The sequence below is a fragment of the Artibeus jamaicensis genome, unplaced genomic scaffold (assembly GCF_021234435.1).
Source record: "Artibeus jamaicensis isolate MK-2021 breed Jamaican fruit bat unplaced genomic scaffold, CSHL_Jam_final contig_3126, whole genome shotgun sequence".
Lineage (NCBI taxonomy): Eukaryota > Metazoa > Chordata > Mammalia > Chiroptera > Phyllostomidae > Artibeus > Artibeus jamaicensis.
In genome coordinates, this window is record NW_026521723.1 from 17,411,640 (window position 1) to 17,432,915 (window position 21,276).

The 21,276-nt window shown below is 40.4% G+C and overlaps 1 protein-coding gene across 2 annotated transcripts in view; it reads right to left on the reverse strand.

Annotated features, from left to right (window-relative positions):
• The window catches only part of GPR156 (G protein-coupled receptor 156), a 98,599-nt gene that overhangs the window by 16,982 nt on the left and 60,341 nt on the right, over window positions 1–21,276 (reverse strand). Inside the window, exons 4-7 of one of the 2 annotated variants that reach the window (XM_037139804.2) lie at window positions 10,226–10,361; window positions 9,861–9,971; window positions 3,068–3,193; window positions 1,785–1,880 (exon numbers count right to left, since the gene is read on the reverse strand). In XM_037139804.2, the coding sequence (XP_036995699.2) occupies window positions 1,785–1,880; window positions 3,068–3,193; window positions 9,861–9,971; window positions 10,226–10,361 (469 nt within the window). The remainder of the gene's footprint in view (window positions 1–1,784; window positions 1,881–3,067; window positions 3,194–9,860; window positions 9,972–10,225; window positions 10,362–21,276) is intronic. The other variant, XM_053663005.1, reaches the window with a different exon arrangement.

The following is a 21,276-nucleotide window of genomic DNA, read 5'->3' on the forward strand; positions in this document are numbered from 1 at the left end:
ATGAAGAGTGGAAACAGAGGAGAACAAAGGCAGGCTGGGACCTAGACGAGGCTGTGGGGCAGGCACAGGCAGCAAGGGCTCCATCTATACCTTCACCCGCTTGGTGACACTCCTGGCCCCTACCATCAGGAATCCAGGGCCCTATTCTTTCCCTTCCTCCATGAATATAAACCTGCTCTCATATTTCTCGTTTGTTCTAAGGAAAAAAATGACTCACAGTACCTTAAAGAACTATATTTAAACAGAAATCAAAACTTTAATCAGTAATACATAATATATAGATTCGATGTATGTTCCCTTGACTGTATGCAAGGTGTCATGCTAGGCACAGGGCAGGAAACAGTGCTTTGAAGAGAAATGAGTCATGGTCCTGCCTTTCAAGGAGCTCAGTCTGGTGTGGAGATTGAAGGCAAGACACAAACGCCTGTGTTTTATAACTGAATCTGAAGATGCCATGGGAATGAGGTTGCGTGGGGACCATGGAGATTCACAGGGAGAACTGACAATGAACATCAGGTCAGGTATCAGAGGACTTCTGCCAGTGACCCTGAAATCCCCCACCTGACAGCTCCACCTGCAGGGACTGCCCTATCGATACTTTTTGGGAGGACTGACTGCCTAAAGTAAAAAGGTCATCATGGTGGAGATGCCTTCTGGGTGCTCCCAATGTCCAGTGGCCCAACTGGGGCCTGACGTGCCACCCTGAGACCTTCCATGGTTAGAAGAACACAATACACAAGTCAGGAGGCCAGGGGGACCTGACTTTTGGGTAACTGATGCCATCAGGTGGCATTTGGAAGAGTTGGATTTTTGGTAACTTAATCAAAGGTGAATGAAATTAACTCTATGATTGTGAAATGTTGACATCTGATTCTACTAAAAGATTTTAATTCCATTAAAATTCTTGCCCAATGGGAACACGATATTAATAGAGCTCCTATATATCCATGATCCATGCTTGAGTGAATCACATAAACTTTTATGTCATTCACTTTCACTACAGAGAAGTATGGGGTAGTGGGCAGTTGACAGGCTCAGGTGGGGGCTCCTGGAACTTAAGTTTAGCTTTGGAGACCACGTATTTCTAGTAAAAGTCCTACTTTGCCAGTAATCAGTCAGCCAGGCCTTTCTGTGCTGATAATTGACAGGCAGCCTCCTGCCATGCAGGGCTTGCCTCATGCATTGAAACAGGCCTGTCCTATGCTCCCTAGAGCTAGATTCTCTGTCCCTTTAAGCTGAAAACCAGCTAATAGGACAGCTGGTTCTAAGGACCTCTTTTAATGCCCCATGTAGGTATCCTGTACCATTTAACAGAGACAAATGAGTATAATGATGGAGATTCAGTGCAGAACACACTTGAGGCAGCTGGAATCACTTAAAGGACACACAAATGTTATCATCTGTCTTAGGGCCAGCTCTGCTTCCAGACACAGTGAGAAAGGTAGGTGGATGAATGGCAGCAGGACATCTGGACACAAATCTTCCTTGCAGGGATTTGAGAAGGAAACTGATATTGCCAAATCAACTTAAAAAATCAGACCAAGAAATGGGAGAAACATTAGGTGAATTCCGCATGATTTGGGGGACAACAAAATGATGGAGTGTAAAGAGTTGAAAAAGTGACTCTGCTCAAAGTAGAGAAATAATAAGGGTCATGGCTTTCAGATTTACGTGTCAGCAGAGGCCTTCCCTGATTTCAAGATCCTTTGCAGGAATCATTAATTTCTTCTTTACACCCATTTTGTTGTTGACAGACCATATCCCAAAGAGATGTGGTTACCAACCTTGCATCCCAAAACGAGAGCAATCCAGACATCAGAGTACCGGGAAGCACAGAAGTGTGTGCTGGTCAGCAAGCAGGACACTTCTCTCCCTGTCACCTAGGAGGGACACAAAGTAAGGACCGAGGGCACCCACAATTATAAGGAACACACAGCAGACCCTTGTGAAGACCCTTGAGCAGGAGCTCCTCTACAGCTTATATGTTACCCCCTGATGTGTAAAAGCGTAAAATTTAGTTGACTCCATTAGATAAATAAGAGTGACTATTAGTTGGAGGACAAGATGATAAAGTTGGGCTGACATGTGGATGTTTGGTGGCAGCATGGTTTACACCCTCTGCTGTGTGCTTTGCTACTTAGATGATTCACATTGGTGCATCAGCAAAATTACAACTTATAAATTTCACACCACGTTTGGGCTATTTGTTAACAGTTAAAACATTAAAAATATCAAATCTGCATTGTATTCTACTGTATTCCTCAGCCTCTTGTGAGGCTGTAGAAATAGTATTTCCTCTTAATTGAACACTATGTACCAGGCACAGTTTACTTCATCTACATTCTTTTTACTACCAAAGCCTTAAGAAACAGGTGATATTATTATCTGCACTTTGCTTGTGAGGAAACAGAGACTTAGAGAGGTTAAATGGCTTTCCCAAGGTCATATGGCTAGAAGGTGATAGAGCTTGGATTTGAATCAGAGTTGACTGACTCAAAAGATGACCTAAAAATACTTTTTTATCTCCCAACACTAAAGGCAGGGGTATCAAACTCATTTTCACCAGGAGCCACATCAGCCTTGCAGTTGCCTTCAAAGGGCCAAAATAATTTTAGGACTGTATAAATGTAACTACTCCTTAACTATTAAGGAGTTGAAATTACATTCAGCCCTTTGAAGGCAACTGTGAGGCTGCTGTGGCCTGGGGTGAAAATGAGTTTGACACTCCAGACTAAAATGACTAAAAATGAGAAAGTTCTCATTTTTAATAATGTGGAAGCAGAAATAACTGCCAGACAGATTCCAGTGTGCTGACATAGCAGTGATGCAATTGGAGGATATCTGGGGCAGGAGGAACAGTGGGAGTGGTAGCACACGTTGCAGGCAAGGGGCAAGGTCTTCACAGCAGCCACAGCTCCTGACTCTCCCTCTTTGGGTCACTTATCTCCTTGTTGGGAGGATGCCAACACCGTGTGTGCTACTGGGAGAATGGCCCCTGTGTATCCACAGAAACCAGTCCCCTCAGTTCAGGAAGGAAACTGAATTCTCCACGTATTGGGCTCCTCACCGTCATACTGACGCCGAGAATCTGGAGACACTGGATGGGATCAGTCAGTACCCATGTCATGAGCAGGATCACATCAGCTATCACCAGGGCTGCCACCAACCCCAGTAGCTGCAGGTCTTTGATTATCTGAAAAACATTCAAGGTATTAATTTTCCTTAGCTCAGTGCCTATAAGGGGCTAGATAGAGTGCCCTACATGTTCTGAGCTATAGACTCCAGAGTTAGCTCTCCCAAAAGCTTCAATCCAGCCATCAAAGGTGAAAGAGACACTAAATATTTACAATGATTTCTGTATCACTATAAATTGACACCATTACAATGGTGTCATATCATCATCACCATTAAACATTTCCATTTGTTTATATTTTCTATATCCTGCCTTTTCCCATAAAGAAGTCAAGGGTCTTATAAAATAAATACTCTATTATTTCTAGATATGTATATATGAGCAGATAGAGTGATGGGGAGTCTTCACATAAAGCTATTAATGACCATTAACCTGGAAGATGGGATTGAGATCCAAGAGTGCTGGAAGAACAATTGCTAACACTTTCTTTATCCTTAGATGAAGCACTGGACTTCATCTAAGTGACACAAAAAATGTGTTACTTTTGTGACTATAAAAATAAAATTAAGAAAATATATATCCTGCAATAGGATAAAAAGTTGAAAAACATTAAGGAAAAGAGGATATAAAGAGAATTGTGATGAAGGTGCAGGTACGTAGATATATAACATTCATGAATTGGTGCAGAAATGTGAGTCTGAGTTTTTGTCAACCAATGAAAAGAAAGAAGCACAACCAGATACATGATGCATGGTGTTTGTAAGATAAAAACAAATTGGTTGCTTAATCAAACTGCTCAAAGCCAGTGATAAAGAGCAGTTTGAAGCAACCAGCAAACCAAGATACATTATGCATAAACAAAGATAAGGAAGACATCAGATATCTCATCAGATACAAGACCAAGTGAGAAGACCATGGAGAAAAACCTTTAATGTATTAAAAGTAAATATGAAAACTGCAACCTAGAATTCTATGTCCAGCAGAAAATACCTTTCTAAAACAAAGGAATAAAGACTTTTTTTGATAAACAAAATCTGAAAAAATTCAGCACTAGCATACACACATGAGAATGTTAAATATCCTTCAGCGAAAAGGATATTAATATCAGAAGAATTCTGTCCAAGGAGAGTAAGAGCTCTGGAAATGTTTACTTCATGGAAAAATATGATATTTATTTTTAGTATCAAAATATCTTTAAAAGATAACTAATTTTAAATAATACAATTGTGTGGGGCTTATAACATATGTAAAAGTAAAAATAATACCACAAAACTTGAGAAGAGGAGAAATGGAAGCATACTATAGTAAAGTATTAATAGTATGTGAATGCAAATTACACATAAACTCTTCCAGAACCTGAAGAGGAGGGAATACTTCCCAATTCATCCTAAAAAGCTGGCATTACCTTGACATCAAAGCCAGAGGAAGATTTTTCAAGAAAACAAAATTAAAGAACAATATCGCTTATGAACATAATATACACATTGTAAACAAAATAAATCAAACAATGCAAGAGGATAAATGTCATGATCAAGTGGAGTTTGTCTCAGGAATTCAAGGTTGGTTTATGATCCTAAAGTCATTTAATGTAATCCAACACATGAACAACTAAAAATGAAAAAAATACATAATCATGTCAACAGATGCAGAAAATGCATTTTGTAAAACCAAATATCAATTCTTAATAAAAACTCTCAGCAATATAGGAATATATATTTAGAAAGGGAGCTTCCCCAACTAAATAAAAAGGCATCTACAATAAAATTATAGCTAACATCATATTTCATTTTGAAAGACTCAATGTTTTCCCCATAAAATAAAGAACAACTCAAGAATGTCTGCTTTCAGCACTTCTGTTGAACATTTTACTGTTGTTTCTAGCCAGTGCCATCATCATACAAGAGACTGGACAGAAACTGTCTCTATTCACAGATGATGTGATAATCCATGTAGGAAATCTGATGGAATCTATAAAAAAAGCTACTAGAATTAATAAGTAGGTTAGTATGGTTTTCAGCAAACAAGATCAGCATACAAAAATCTATTGTATTTCTATGTATTAGCAACAAAAATTGGAAAGCAAAATAAAAAATAATAGCATGTATGAGACCATAAAAATATAGAATACTTAGAAATAATTATAATGAAAGATGTGACAGACTTTCACTAAAAAGTACAAAATATTGCTGAGAGAAGACCTAAATAAATGGAGAAATATAATGTGTTCATGGGTTAAAAGACAAAGCATTGTAAAGAAGCCAACTCTCAAGGAACTTTTAGCCCAGATGGAGTTATAGGTAGATACACTTTGACTCTTTGCACAACCAAAAGAAGGACAACAACAAATTGAAAAACAAAAAATTACCAGAACTGGTCATTTTTTACCAGAAAATTGAACTGTATGGAAGTCCACAACCAAAAAGTTAAAAAAAAAAAACCACATTTATCCAGACTGGTAGGAAAGGTGGAGAGGGGCAGCCAGGGTGGAGAGGATGGGCAGCAAGGCAGCAGCTGGAAGACCAAAAGGGTGAATCGACAGCTTGTGGACCAGGTGGTCCCACATTTACGTGTTGATAAACTGGGAGGAACAACTGGGGAGTGAGACAGACTGCACAACCCAGGGTTCCAGCATGGGGGGAAAAAAAGTCCCAAAACTTCTTGCTGTAAAAACCTGTGGGGATTGTTGGCAGTGGGAGAAACTCCCAGCCTCACAGGACGGTTTGTTGGAGAGACTCACAGGGTCCAAGAATATACACAAGCCCACCCACCGAGGAATCAGCACCAGAAGGGCCCAATTTGCTTGTGGGTAGCAGGGGAAGTGACTGAAAGCTATCCAAGAATGGAGCAACCGGCATTTTTCCATCTTAGACCCCTCCCTCATAGACAGCACCACAGTGCAGCAACATGGGTTGGCCCATCCTGGCCAGTTCCTAAGGCTCTGTCCCTTACAACGTAACAGCTGCACAAAGACAAGGAAATATAGCTCAAATAAAAGAACAGATCAAGACTCCAAAAATACAACTAAGCGATGAAGAGACAGCCAGCCTATAAGATCCAGAGTTCAAAACACTGGTAATCATGATGCTCACAGAAATGGTTGAGTGTGGTTGCAAAGTAGAGAAAAAAAGGCTATGCAAAGTGAAGTAAAGAAAAATATACAGAAAACCAACAATGACGGGAAGGAAACTGGGACTCAAATCAACGATTTGAACCAATAAACAAACAAACAAACAAACAAATAAATAAATACATAAATAAATATTCACCCAAAACAAAATGAAGAAACAAGAATTCAAAAAAATGAAGAAAGGCTTAGGAACCTCTAGGGCAACTTCAAACATCCCAACATCCAAATCATAGGGGTGCCAGAAGAAGAGGAAGACCAAGAAATTGAAAACTTAATTGAAAAAATAATGGAGAACAACTTGCCCAATCTGGTGAAAGAAACAGATTTCCAGGAAGCTCAGAGAGTCCCAAAGAAATTGGACCCAAGGAAGCACACACCAAGGTACATTATAATTACATTACCCAAGATTAAAAATAAGAAGAGAATCTGAAAAGCAAAAGAAAAGGAGACAGTTACCTACAAAGGAGTTCCCATAAGACTATCAGCTGATTTCTCAAAAGAAACTTTGCAGGCAAGAAGGGGCTGGAAAGAAGTATTCCAAGTCATTAAAGTCAAAGACTTACATCCAATATTTCTCTCTCCAGCAAAGCTACCATTTGGAATGGCAGGGCAGAAAAAGTGCTTCCCAGATGAGGTCAAGTTAAAGGAGTTCATCATCACCATGCCCTTATTATATGAAATGTTAAAGGGACTTATCTAAGAAAAAGAAGACCAAAACTATGAACAGTAAAATTACAATAAACTTGAAACTATCAACAACCAACCCTAAAAACACAAAAATGAACTATGCAAACAAGTAGGACAGGAGCAGATTCACAGAAATGGAGATTACATGGAGGGTTATGAGGAGAGAGGAATAGGGGAAAAGTTACAGGGAATAAGAAGCATAAATGGTAGATACAAAATAGACAGGGGAGGTTAATAATAGTACAGGAAATATAGAAGCCAAAGAATTTATATGTACAACCCATGGACATGAAGTGAGGAGGGGGATGCTGGTGGGAGGGAGGGTACAAGGCAGAGAAGAATAAAGGGGAGAAAAAAATGGAACTGTAATAGCATAATCAATAAAATATATACTTAACAAAAAAAGTCAACTCTCTACAATTTGGTTTATAAATCAACACTATCTCATTAAAAATCCCAGTAGAATTTTTGTCAAATTTGAAACTGACTTGAGAATTCATATGAGAATTCAATTAATTTAAAATAGCCAAAGCAATATTGAAAGAGAAGAACAAAGTTGGAGAACTAATATTCCCTGATTCAAGATTTAATAGAAAGTTACAATAATCAAGATAATATGGTATTTGTGTCAAAATAAACTACATCAATGAGACAGAGTACAATAGATCTACTCATCTATGGACAAATGATTTCAACAAAGGTACAAAATTAATTCAGTGAAGAAAGGACAGTCTTTTCAAAAGATCTTGCTGGAACAATTGGATATCTATATGTAAACAAATGAACTTTGATCTATACAGCATACCATATTTAAAAATTAACTGAAAAATGGATCATAAGCCTAACTGTGAAAACTGAAACTCTTAAAATTTGTAGAACATAGGAGAAAACCTTTTGGGACCATTGGTTAGGCAAAAGTTTCTTATATCTGATATCAAAAACATGATCAATAAAAAAATTAGAGAAAGTGAACTTCATCAAAATTAGAAACATCTTTTTCAAAAACACTCTTTAGAGAATAAAGGAGAAGCCACAGTCTTTGCAAATTCTGGAAGAAAATCTTTGCAAATGATATATCTGATAAAGGATTTGTATCTGGAATTAAAAAATGAATGATCAAAACTCAATAATAAACAACTAAACTTAAAAATGTGTGACAAATGAGCAGGTACTTCACCAATTAAGATATACAAGGTGCAGCAAAATTAGGTTTACAGCTGTGAGTATGCAAAACACAGTTTATTCTTGTATTATTATTTATTAATCATTGCATTATTTTCCATATGAACAACTGTAAGCCAACTTTTGCCCCACTCTGTATACATGTGAAAAGATGTTCAACAATGCATCAGGGAAATGCAAATTAAATCACAGTGAGATACTATTACACACACCAATTAGTACAACTAAAATGAAAAAGACCAACCAGTTCAAATGTTGGTGAGGGTGTGGAGGAAAGGGACTCTAAGATTCTGCTGGTGAGAATGTAACATGGTACAACCAATCTGGAAAAGTCAGGCAATTTCTTAGAAAGTTAAACACAACTACCATGTGATAAAACCATTCTACTCTTGGGTTTTTAGCCAAGTGAAATGAAAGCATATGTCAATGTAAAGACTTGTATATGAATATATTCATAGCAGTTTTGTTTTTAATAGCCCCAAACCAGAAACAAACCCAAACATCCATCAGTAGGATAAACAAACTGAAGTGTGTCTATACCTTGGAACCCCACTCAGCAGTAATGAGGAGAGAACCACCGAGGCACACAATATGTATGAATTTTAAAGTAATTATTCCAAATAAAAGAAGACAGACTCAAAAAAGTACATACTGTATAATTCTAATCTATAAGATTCTGGAACATGCAAACTCATCTACAGTAACAGAAAGCAGATCAATGGTTGCCAGGGGACAGGAACAGAGGAAGTAAGGACTGGACACGAGAGGGAGATAAAGGTGTATGAGGAAGCTTTTGTGGATTATATACCAGGTTTAATGAATGTACACATATGCCAAAACTTATGAAATCATACACTTTGAATATGTGCAGTTCATAGCATGACAACTATGCCTCAATAAAGCTATTTTAAAAAAGGAAATCAGTGTTCTAGGGGGATAAATAAACTTCTTATCCTTTAGGCTATCTTCCTCATATGGGTGGGTATGCACAGCTGAGCTTTTGAATATATTCACCATTATTCAATAATGTTTGCTAAAAACCCAAAAACCAAAAAGAACCAATCCAGGGAAGTAAACTCCCACTGAGAGAGATATTGGGTCTGGGCTGAGCCGATAGACAAAGAGTTTGAGGTTTGGGCAGGTCTACCAGGGACCCTGATAAAAGGGGGAATGTGGTTAGTATGACATCTGATAACAGGGACATGTAGGTGATCTGCTGCCACATAGCTTCTAGGGTGGATTCCACCTGCTGAATGGATGTCCTCTCCCTTGCTCACTGCTCCATGCCCATCTTTCTTAGTGCAGAGAGTGGCCTCCTATGTAGAAAAGAACTGGGCTCCATTGAGAAAATAACTGCTTACACTTGCCAGAGCTTCCGTGTCCTCACTCTTCCTCCCCTCACTTTCAGCTCACACCTGTGCCAAGCAACAGTCTCTCTGGGCACCTCATGTTGGTGCCACACAGTGACCAGCTCACATCCCCAGAGCAGTAGCTAGGCCTGGGGTGCATTTGCAAAAAGACCTATACTCAAAGACTTATCTCTCCCATAGCAGGGACACACAGCTTGAAGACTTAGGAGGCCACATGACTCCAAGATTTGACGTGAGGAGCAGGAACTTCAGACTAATGTCAAGGGGCCAGACCTAGAAATCTGGCAAAGCTTCTTGAGCTTCTAATCAATAGTGACCCTTCCGTCTGCAGTCAAGAGACATGTACTTGCTGCCTACTCACCACTCTCTTGTCTGGGACTCTCTGGGTAAACACCTTGTAGAGTCTCCAGCTCTTCCCCAGAATGGGTCCGAACACAAGGGAGGTCCCAATGCACAGCATGGACAGTCTTACCTACAGGTGGAGATGGACAGGAGCAAAAGGCATGAGAGGAACCATTGTTATTCTGCACACATTCTGAACTGTGAAGCCTCAGTCCACACAGGCCGTGGAACAGAAAGTGGACTTCATTGACAAAGCATTCTAGGGACTGCCTCTGAAAGTGCCCACACCAAGAACAAAGGCAACTGCTACTCTCAGGAGCAGCTGATTTAAAAATAATCAGAACCTTGGCATTATGCTTTAAAAAAATCTAAGACTTCACCTACCTGAATGAGAGTTTCCACTGAGCTTCCCCCTGAAGCATCTCGATCCTGAATCCCAAAGAGGTAGGCACTACTGTAAGTCAGACAGCTGCCCAGTAAGGTCACGATATTCAGGTTGGGACTGGACATCTTCACAATCCTAGAAGGAGGCAGGAAAAAAGACACTTATGGTCCTGACCCCACACCCTGGGAGTGGGCAGTGATTCCCCACCAGCGTCATCTACGGCACAGCCTCAGAGTGAAGGGCCATTGGGAAGAAACGGATTTATAACCCTGTAAAATACTATTATGGCTTATTTAAAATTGTCTTCAAAGAGAACTCAATTCTGGTACTCCTTGCTTGCAAGTCTTTTAAAAGAAGGCTAACTTTGAAGAGTTAGGAGTTCTTCTTGAAGTTTGTGGTTGCTAAGAGACTGCTGTTTGCAGCCTAGTGAAGAAATATCTAGCAGGTAGATACCTAAAGAGATACAGTTTGAAGCCTTTAGAAATGAGCTGTAAACTACTATTTGGGAAAAGGTTTGGGAATTTCTTTTCATACACTATTAATTTATTTGATAAGTAAACTGTCTTCTTGTCTCTGCCTGACTGAGAGAGAAAGGGGAATCAGGAATTGAAAGCAGGAAATATGGTAGGGGTCTTTTCCTGAGGAGTTTTATGTAAGGTTACAGAGCAACTCAAGGATTAGAGGAAGGTGTGGGCAGTGAGGGTCTCAGACAAACTCGGGAGGTCAACAGAGGCTCAGGACAAGGCAGATATGTGCGGACTCGTTAACCTTAAGGGAAAACCTTAAGCTGCTTTTTTGTTTGTTTGTTTGCTTTTTGTTATGGATAACAATTGAGAAGTAAAAGCAACTGGTAACAAGGAGGAATGTAGTTGTATTTAAACTTTTAGTCTAAATGGTATATTTTACATAAGTGCAATATTTATACTGAGTCATATGATAATTATACTTAGTTATATTTTTATCTTTAATAGTATCTGAGGAGAAAAGCATTGCTATGTATAAACCTAGATTACCTGGCTGACCACCTTAAAGTCCAGGGCCAAGGTAGAACCATCTGCTTAAGGCAGGCTATTTTAACAGCAGGCAAAATATCTAGGAGGCATTAAACTGTTGGCTAGTGCTGGATTTGCAAACATTGCAACTACCACTGGCCCAGCTTGATTATTTCATGGCTAGTAGCATAACTACATCCACACAGGTAAGAATACCAAAGCACTGCCCCAGGACGCTGGCCCCAAGTATGGTCGCCATAAGCCAGAGTCCAGTTGAACTTTCCCCTGTCTTGGAGCAAACACCTTTACTTTTTTCCTCCTTTAAAGTGAAAACAACTTTCATGCATTCCCCTTATAAAATGGAGATACTAATACCCCTCCCCCTCAGAGCTGTGAGGAGTTAATAAGGCAACATAGCAAGGCGCGTGGCATAGGACCTGGCACGTAGTAAGTATATTGTCAACAGGAGCTGATGATATGACGAATCTCACCATCTTCCAGGAGTTAGAACCTAGGAACCACCTTTCCTTCTGTTTGTTTATACCCTATGCCACGTCAGTTGCCAATTTCTTTCACTTGTTATTTTGAAATCTCTGAGTTTTCCCTCACTCTCTATTCCTGCTACCATGTTCATCCGAGATACCATCGTGTTAGGAGCAGTGGAAGTGCAGTCAGATGTGACAGACGGGAACCCTGGCTCTGCCTCTCGCAGCTGTGTGACGATGGGCAAGTCGCACAACTACTCCTCGGTCCCTGTCTCCTCATGCGTGAAATGGAGATACCACCTTTCATGTGCACCCCACAGGTTATTGCAAACATCAAATGAGATGTGTGCCAAAATGCTTTGAAAACTCCAAGGTGATGCAGAAATATTAATTTTTATATTTTACTGTAACCTTTAGCTCTCTGTGACACTCATTTTTCCCTGTCCTAATGCTTCTTATACATTACTTTCAGACTTATTTTCTTAAAATACCACCATCATCACTTAACAAGAAAGCTGCATGTATAAAAAACATTTTTATATTGTTTATCATAAGTCTCCTGTGTCAAATTTAAGATCCAGCCCTAACATCATCAGTCCCATGTCTTCAAACTGTGGACTCATGGAGAGGAATCTTCCCTAGATTCTCCCTTCCCGTAAGAAGGAGACCATGTGGTGAATATTGACTACTGAGATGAGAGCAATGCTAACCAGCAGCTCCACGAAACACCTGTTAAGAAGAGTAATACATCTGAGAGACCAGTGCTGACACTGATTCAGACAGGAGAGCACCGCTGAGCTGGGAGAGGCCACATGGTGCGGTCAGAAGTTTGGGCAGTGCTACTACCACTGGGTGGGCTCCTGCAAGACCAGTAACCAAGGCTGTTCCTCTCCATGGCCACCTACAAGTTCCTGGGCATGAGCAATAAACATCTGACAATAACCTCCTCACTCGGCAACATTCCAGGTTTCACAGCCTCACATCTGTGTGGCCTGACAGGTAGGTTTCTTTCTTTGTTCTTCATTCTGGACCCATTTTATGGTTCACATTTTACGTGAACACCACTGTAAATCAGATCGCCCTACATGTAACTCAGTACTGCATGAAATCCTGGTATGGAACTCCTCCCCTTCCTGACTTAGGAGGAACTCAATTTAGTTATTTTTGATAAGATATATATTATATGGTCTTCACATCTCAGAAGTTGATACAAGTTTATTTTTCAAATGGACATATTATGGACTTATATATGTATATTTCATAGTAAAACAATTTTACTGAGAACTTCCCTCAGAAAAAAATGAAAGGAAAATTATCTACCTATTTTATTTGGCCAAGATAACACCTTTAAAGTCACTAAAAAGTGAGTCTTCTCTAATTCAGTACATGAATTGTATATGCCTGGAGAATGTCTTTGATAGGAATTCAACCAGCAATGTCACTTATATTTTTCTGTTAAACTAAAAGATGGAAGTACATTTGCTGAATATTTTAATCAATTGCAACTCATAATTTCCACAAAGGAAAAGGATTTAAATATATACTTAATTGTAAAGAGCAAGTCACATCTAGATTATTTGTGTCACATTTATGAAGAGATAAAAGCTTGGACTCTGTTACCAGCAGTCAAAAACAAGATTTTTTTTTTAAGGTTTACATAGTGATCTCATCATTGTGTTCATTTACTGATGGGCAATATAAAGCCAGGGTTCTCTTGATTTTTTATTCTCAAGTAAGTTCTCAATACGTAAGAGAAATATATTCATCTACATCTATAGAACTTGAATGAACTTGGATTGTCATCTCAATAGTCTATAAAGAATTCAGAGGCGTCAGTGACATCCACTGGGGTATAGGTATGATGTTTTAAAATTTGTTATCAAATATTTGTTTCTGAATTTGGAGGTTTATTATTCTTAGAATTATGGAGGAGTGATGATGGGTCATGCTATTGCTTCTTTTTAGCAGTGGGTAGCGACGGAGCCTGGAAACACGACCTGCAGATCGGGCGGAGGGTGGTTCTTGGCTTGCTGCTACTATCAGAAAACTTCCTTCCTGTGTCACAGGCCCGTGCTTTCTACAATGCTCCATGAGTTGATAGAAGTGGTATCATTGAGCTGGAAACATATCTAAAACTAAACATGAATGTATTTGCAAAAAAAACCATTGTAATAAACAATAAAGGATAAATTGTGAAGATTTATTGAATTTCTTTTTCAATCCACTGGTTTTGATTTGTGCTGCAATAGGATTATAAATCTCTCTGATCTGGATTTGTTCTGAACAGCTTTATTGTAATTTTGTCTGGTGTTTCAGCAACTGTGATCATTTTTCCGTCTTGCTTATTTCTAACCTATTAGGTTCAAATCTGAATCCAATTCAAATTCTGTACACCTCAAACTAGTATTTGTGTAACCTGGCTAGTCATTTATATTAAAACTTTGTGTCACAGGGGCAACAGCAGCCTGGCCCTGCACCTTCCTCTCCTGCCTGGCCCACCATCCCAGTAGACCACCCTAGGAGATTTCATTAACCTTTCAACCTTCAGAGTTCTAAATTCTTTAAACAGAATGACTTCACTTTATTTCACTTTCAGACACACATCCCCAGGGTCATACCCTGGGTCTTACCCTTATTCAGAATGGTACCACTTCAGAAATTTTAAACATCAATATTCCATTCTCTGATCACAATCCATCCAAAATTTAACTCCTAGTCTTCTTTTTTAATTCTATTTTTCAATTACAGTTGACATTCAATATTATTTCATGTTAGTTCAGGTCTATAGCATAGTGGTTAGATAATCACATAATGTGCAAAGTGACACCCCGAGAATTCAAGTACCCAGCTGGCACCATACATAGTTATTACAATATTATTCTAATTTTACACCCCTGTGGCCATTTTGTATTTTACATCACTGTGGCTATCTTGTAACTGCCAATCTGTACTTCTCAAGCCCTTCACCCAGATCCCCAACCACCTCCCCTCTGGCAACCATCAGTCCTGTCTCTGCATCTATGAGTCTGTTTCTCTTTTTTTGTTCATTTATTTTTTTTTAGATCCCACATATAAGTGAAATCATGTTGTATTTTTCTTTCTCTATCTGACTTATTTCATTTAGCACTTAGACCCTCTAGGTCTATCCATGTTGTCAGAAAAGGTAAGATCTCATTCTTTTTCGTGGTCAAGTAATATTCCACTGCATACCACCACTTTTTTTTTTTTATCTACTTGTTTATTGATGAGCACTTGGGTTGTTTCCATATCTTGGCTATTATAAATAATGCACAGTAAACATAGATGTGACTATATCTTTTAAAGCTTTAACTCCTACTTTCCCCCTCAACCTGTTCCTCTCAAATTTGGTGCCAGTTTAGATAATGGTAACTACATCTTTCTATTTGCTTGGACCAAAAATCTTGGAGTTGTCCTTAACTCTTGCTCACCACCCATGTCCAATCTGTCATGAAATCCAATTGGCTCTATTCTTGAAATACATCCAGAATCCAACTAGTATACTTCTTGCTAGCTCTGCTGCCAACTCCCTGATCAAAGCCTTACTTAGCATATCTCATTTGGATTATTGCAATAGCTTCCTAACTTGTCTCCTGTTTCCACAATGGACCCTCCCTAAGTCTGTTTTCAACACAGAAGCCAGAGCAATCCATTAAAGGAGAATCAGCTCAGGTCACTTCTCTGCTCAAAACCCTGTGATGATGCTCCATCTCACTCTGAAGAGAAGCCAGTCTTTTCCAGAGTCCACAAGGCTTGCACAGTTGGTCCCTGTTATGTCTCTACATCATTTCCTACTTTTTCCCCTGCCCACTCCACTCCACAGAGGCCTCCTTACTGTTCCTGGAAATATCAGGCACTCACACACTTCAAGGCTTTAGAGTGGCTATTCCCTCTGCCTGGAATATTTAATTCACACATCAGCACAGTTTATTGCCCCTCTCCTTTCATGTCTTTGTTCAACCAGGGCTATGATGACAACCCATTTAAAATCACACCCATCTCTCAGAATTCCAAATTCTTTTGATCCTGCTCTATTCTCTCCATCCCCATCCCTCCATAGTACTTATTGCCTTCTAATGTATTGCTTAATTTACACATTTATTACTGTTGTTTATTTCTCCTCCCAGTTAGAATTGTTCATAATGTACTCCCAGCACTAGAACACTACCTCGAATATCGAAGGCACTCAATAAATACTTGATGCATAAATGAATCAGCCTCCTGTCCTCCAGCCCCTTCATTTGCTTACCTCTAACACACTTGCTCTCTGACATCCTACAGGCCTCCAGTTCCTTGGTTCTTTTGCTTCCTCACGGTCTGTTAGCCTCTCCTTTTTTCTTTACCTCCTTTCTAACTTCTAGTTGGTCATCTGAACTGTTCTCTCAACAACATCCAGTTTCGGTTGTAAACGAGCCCTTTTGCTGCATCTGTCCCACAAAACTCTCATCAAAATTACAATCCATTGTCTGCTTTTACCCCCAGGCAGCTGAGTGTTGGGGGAGAAAATTATACAGCCTCTCAGGTTGTTGCCACCAAAATAGATGGCCTCCAACATCAATCAGCCAGGCTCACTCTGCTACCAATCTTTTTATTTCTCCAGGAGGCATTTATTAATATTTTCTTTGTAAGTGACTCATCTCATTGGATTCAAAGAAATAAGAGTACCTTTCTGTCTGGTTGATGCCCTTAGTCTAGGTTTGGTGCCCTTCTCTGTGACTTTATAACACCCCAGGGTATATGAGCACCAACACAATTGTCATGTTATAGTCCCAACTTTTTATGTTTGTCCCACTAGACAGTTTCTACTCCTCAAAATCCAGGCTGTTTCTCATTTATCTGAATCTCAGCCCCCAGCACAGTCTTTGGAAAATGGCAAGTGTTCCATAACCGTTAGTTAGTGAATGAATGAATTCATTAATGGATACAGAAGGCCAATCTTTCCTTCCTTTTTTTATCCCCTTCCCTAATCTCATTTTCACCTGGCAGTGCTCTCTCTTAGCTGACTAGTGACCATAAAGCAGCAGAGATCCTTGACAGTCAGAGGGAGAGCCGAGAGCTGTGTTAATGCCTCAGTGTTAAGACAAGAGGGGTGCTGGTAGGAGTTTCAGGGGGGTCCCTTTTGTCCCTTGTGAAATGGCTGAGAACTCCCCGGCATTACTGAACACAAAAAGACCAGAGATGTTTTGGGGACTCTGAGTTCTGTGGGCTTCATAGACACTGGGTTTTGACCCCTTGGCAAATCCCCCTACTCCAAAACCTCGCTGGAAAGCCTCCTTTCTCTGAGTGAGCCCCTCCTTTGCTTTCCCATCAAGCATGATGCTGAAGGCAGTCTAAAAATAAAAGAGAGAAGGGATCATTGTGGTTGTGAAGCGTCTGCTCTCTCATTCTCTTTGCTTCTAGGAGAGTGCAGCATCTTGGGGCCGTGTATATTCACACATGCGCACCTGCATATGTATTTGTCTCCAGTGAAATCAGGCCACTTAAAAGATTCCTTTCTATTGGCTGAATTCTTCCTGGAGAATTCCCTTAGGCAATGTTCTTGTCCAATATGTCTCTCACAGCATGTGTCAAGGGCCATGCAGGCCCAGTGATATGAGGACAGCCCTTGTCAAGCAACTGATGGATGAGACCTCCTCTTCACGACCACACTCGTTAGACCCGCTTAGCTTACATCTGCTCAGATGTTAACAATCGCATTGCATTCTGTCACTACAGAAAATCTGCTGATCTTAGACCGACTGCTGCTTGTAGCTAGGCTAGGAAGCATGCCTTGTCTTTATATCCTTGCAGCCAGTAAATTATGTTTTGTCATGAGCTAAACCACTCAGCACTGCCTCCTGTCCTGGCTGGGCCTGTAGTCTAAATTTGTCTGCTTTCCCTTAGTCATAAGTACTGGCGTAGAATCCTTTTACATGAAGAGAGTGAGCTCCCTACCTACTATTCTGTCTGTTCAGGCCTACAGTTGCTGAAGCTGCAAAGGAAGTGAAAGAACAAAGACATTCTGCCTGCACAACAGCTAAATGCTTAGCAGTGGTTGGACCTGATGAAATCTAAGGTCCCTTCCAGCTCTTCCCTTAACTTATTCCAGAGGAAAGTTTCTTTTTCCTTTCACTAGTTTATTTTCATTTCTGCTTCTCTTCCTTAAGCAGGAACAACAGGCTGCCTGACATGGATTAGGATTATTTCCCAATGAACCTGTGATCAATGAAGCAAAATATTCAGTTATTATGTGCAAAAGAAAATTCACTAAATATCGTGCCCCCTAATTCCCTTTTAGCAGATGACCTCAGTGTCTCCACATTTTATTCATTATAATCTTTAATGATATTCCTGTGTCAAACATTAATTCAACGGTTCCTAAATATCGGCTTGTCAGGGTAAGAAGAGCTGGAGGCTAGAGGGCAAATAAGATACAATTCCTGTCCTCAGCTCATTAGGACACCACCCCCCTAGTTTCTATCCTTTTTGTGACAGAGAATTTTCTTACTCTGTCTTTTCATATTTTGAAATAGAACAAAATTGTAATATGATATAAGCAGTTGTTTTCTTAGTGTTCACTGGGCCATTCAACAAAATCTAGGTGTATGAGTGTAGGTTTATTACAGGTGTTCATATGTGAATATGCATATAAACTTCCAGTGTACAAATTTCAGAATACAGAACTCTCCTGAACTGTGAATAGACCTAATGTCCAATTTAAAAATCCATCCTTGCACATATTGTTCAAGCTGAAATGTGGAAATTTAGGTGTGATACCAATGCCATTGCTTCATTATCCCAGCTCAGGCTGAGCACAGTAGTGAAAAAGCACACTGACTGGTTCAAGATAAGCTGGTGATGAGAAGAAAAAAAGACCCAAAGGGTACACTGAGTAGAAGGGAGTTTGTATGGCTTTATTGGGTGTATGATGGCCACATTCCACACCAATTTTTTAAGAAATTTGTTTCCAAATGTATTTTTATTATGTTACATACAATTGTAATATATTTTAAATGTGTTTTTAAATGCTGGGGGTGGGGGGAACACTACAAACAAAAAAAATCCTCTTCTCTCATATAAACTCAGACCCTAGAGTGTGAGCAGCATTGTAATTTATAAACTGGTGGTTTCCACTTCCTTCCTCCCTTAGCGGTGGGAGCAGGCCTTGGGCGTTTCCCAGCAGGAGACTTTTCACACTCCCCAAAGGGCAGAGCAGATGCCCTGATTTTAAGTAGAGCACAGAGCACAACCACAATTGGCTGCATGAAACATCCAATGACAGGGAGTCTGCTGTGAAGCAGAACATTACGGTCCACCAGGTGACATGTAAATTCATCTCTCCGAGGCACAAAAGATCCGCCTGCCTGAGAAACATACTGGGGAGGTTTCCTTTCCTTCTTCTATTCTTTCTCTTCCTCAGGTTTTCGGCAGGAGAACTTTGGGCCTCGGTGAATTTGACAGGAATCCTGAACAACCATAGCTGCTGGATCAGTCACCACTGGGCTAGAACCTGGGAATTCCTGCTGTGGGGACTGGCTTTTCCACAGCTGTGTCCCCGTCAGCACCTTCTGTGGGGCCCTGAACCTAGTGGAAACTGATGCAACATTTGCTCTCCTAGATAAATCATTAGACTCAGAAGGCTCTTAGAGGTCCAGGACCTAGAAGAGATAAAAGGGCGACTACTACAAAGGCAGGACCTGCTTGCTCCCCATCACCCTGCTCCCCTGAATTGCCTAAGGCATGATTTGAGTCTTAGGGTTCTAAGGAGCATAGCTTACACCAGTGATCCAGCCTGACTCTTATTTTAAGGTGAGGGACCTACATACAGTTTTATAGTCATGTAGGTACCACATCTGGACAGCTTATCCAGATGTCCCAACTCCTGGTTCCCTCTAGTGTTCTCTCACTACCCCCATTTATCAGCCACCTGGGACCCAGTGTCTCCTACTGACCAACAGGCTTCTACAAGGGGCCGTCCGACACTGGTTTCTTCTGTCCAGCAGTAATGCTGGGAGGCCAAGTGTTTTCACTTGCCTCCCTTGTAGGGTAAGTGGAGGCAGTCTGGCTTCCTCACCCAGCTGTCTGGGTAACTAAGGGAAGCAGTTTTCCCATAACCTTGAAAGGGCCTGATAAGTAGTGTTCTCATAGCCTTGAGACTGGGTCCGAAAAACTGTTCCCATAGCATGAAGTGGACTCGCATGTGCAGAATTATGTTATGCAATGTTCTGGCATTTTTCTGGCTTGTTCCCTTCTGGTACTTAAGCAGGTAGGGACTCCCTGCGGGGGACAAAGGGCTACAACATGTGCCACGCAGAGACGTGCGGAGAGACACGCGGCTTGCAGCACGCATGGCTCGCCCACCCATGAATAAAGGCATGCCAGACAGCCAAATGGCTCCATGAATATTTTTCCATCTGCCTGAATACCATGGACCTGCCTGGCCTTGAAGGGTTGCAACACACCCATCAACTGAGTCTCCTTAAAGACCTCATTTAGCTAGCATGTGTCACCAAGAGGGGACAGAGAGGAAGTCCTGAGAGAGTGCCTCCTGCTGGGCTCTGTCTGTTTCTGCCAATTCTGATTTTTGGCTTGGACCTCGGACCTTAGCAGGGTTCTCGTTCTGACTTCAAGCTTTACTTACTGGCTGGAACTCCAGACTAAATTCTTGCTACATAGCTTTGGGCTCTCGTTTTCCATCATTGCCTGGTAGCTCCAAGTCCTGGCCCCAGCAATGGCCTGGAAATGTCTGTCCTAGGCTGTGACAGGAGTTGTGTGTTCTGTCCTGTAATCTGATGTGAAAGGAACAACTGTTAGATAATCTCTTTGTGCGTGTTTAAACAGCTTTCATGGATTAATGCTGAGGTAACATGATGCAGTGGAAAAAGCATGGGCTTTGAAATCAGAGTGACTGAATTTACTAGCTGTGTATGGTGGGTGACTTGCTGAGGCAGTTTTCACCTGAAAGTGTGGAAAATAAGAGTTATCCTCCTGGGTGCTATAAAGGCTAGAGATATGTATCCTAAGTGAAAGCTCATAAGAGGCCTGTTATAGAAAGTAACAGCTATCAATTTTAAGTTAAACTATCTGTATTTACACATATAGGGATAAGTGCTAATTCTGTGAAGAGTTCAAGTACTGAAGGACCCTGAAACATTTTTGAGTCATCAAAAATTACATATTATAGATGATTCTATGTTTTTTCTATTTCTTAGAATATCAGTAATGATAGGAAATAATATTAAAAAGAGTAGCCAACATTGACTATATATTTAATATGTGCTAGGCAGTTGCTAAACTTACATACACTATCTAATGTAGTCTTCACAGCATTCTGAGATAAGTAGTGTCATTAGCCCTATTTTTAAATAAGGAAATGGGATTCAGCAAAGTTCAATACAGGGATCACATCACATGACTAGTGATGCCAGAGCTGGGATTCGAGGTGGAGTTGGATTCCAGAGCCTGAGTGCTTATGCCATTTAATCTTCTGCTGTTCACACACTTAACCTTTTGTGAACATTGTTGAGGTGAGCCCTCATCCCTCTCTCCATTTTCCCACTTGGGCCTACTGAGGAA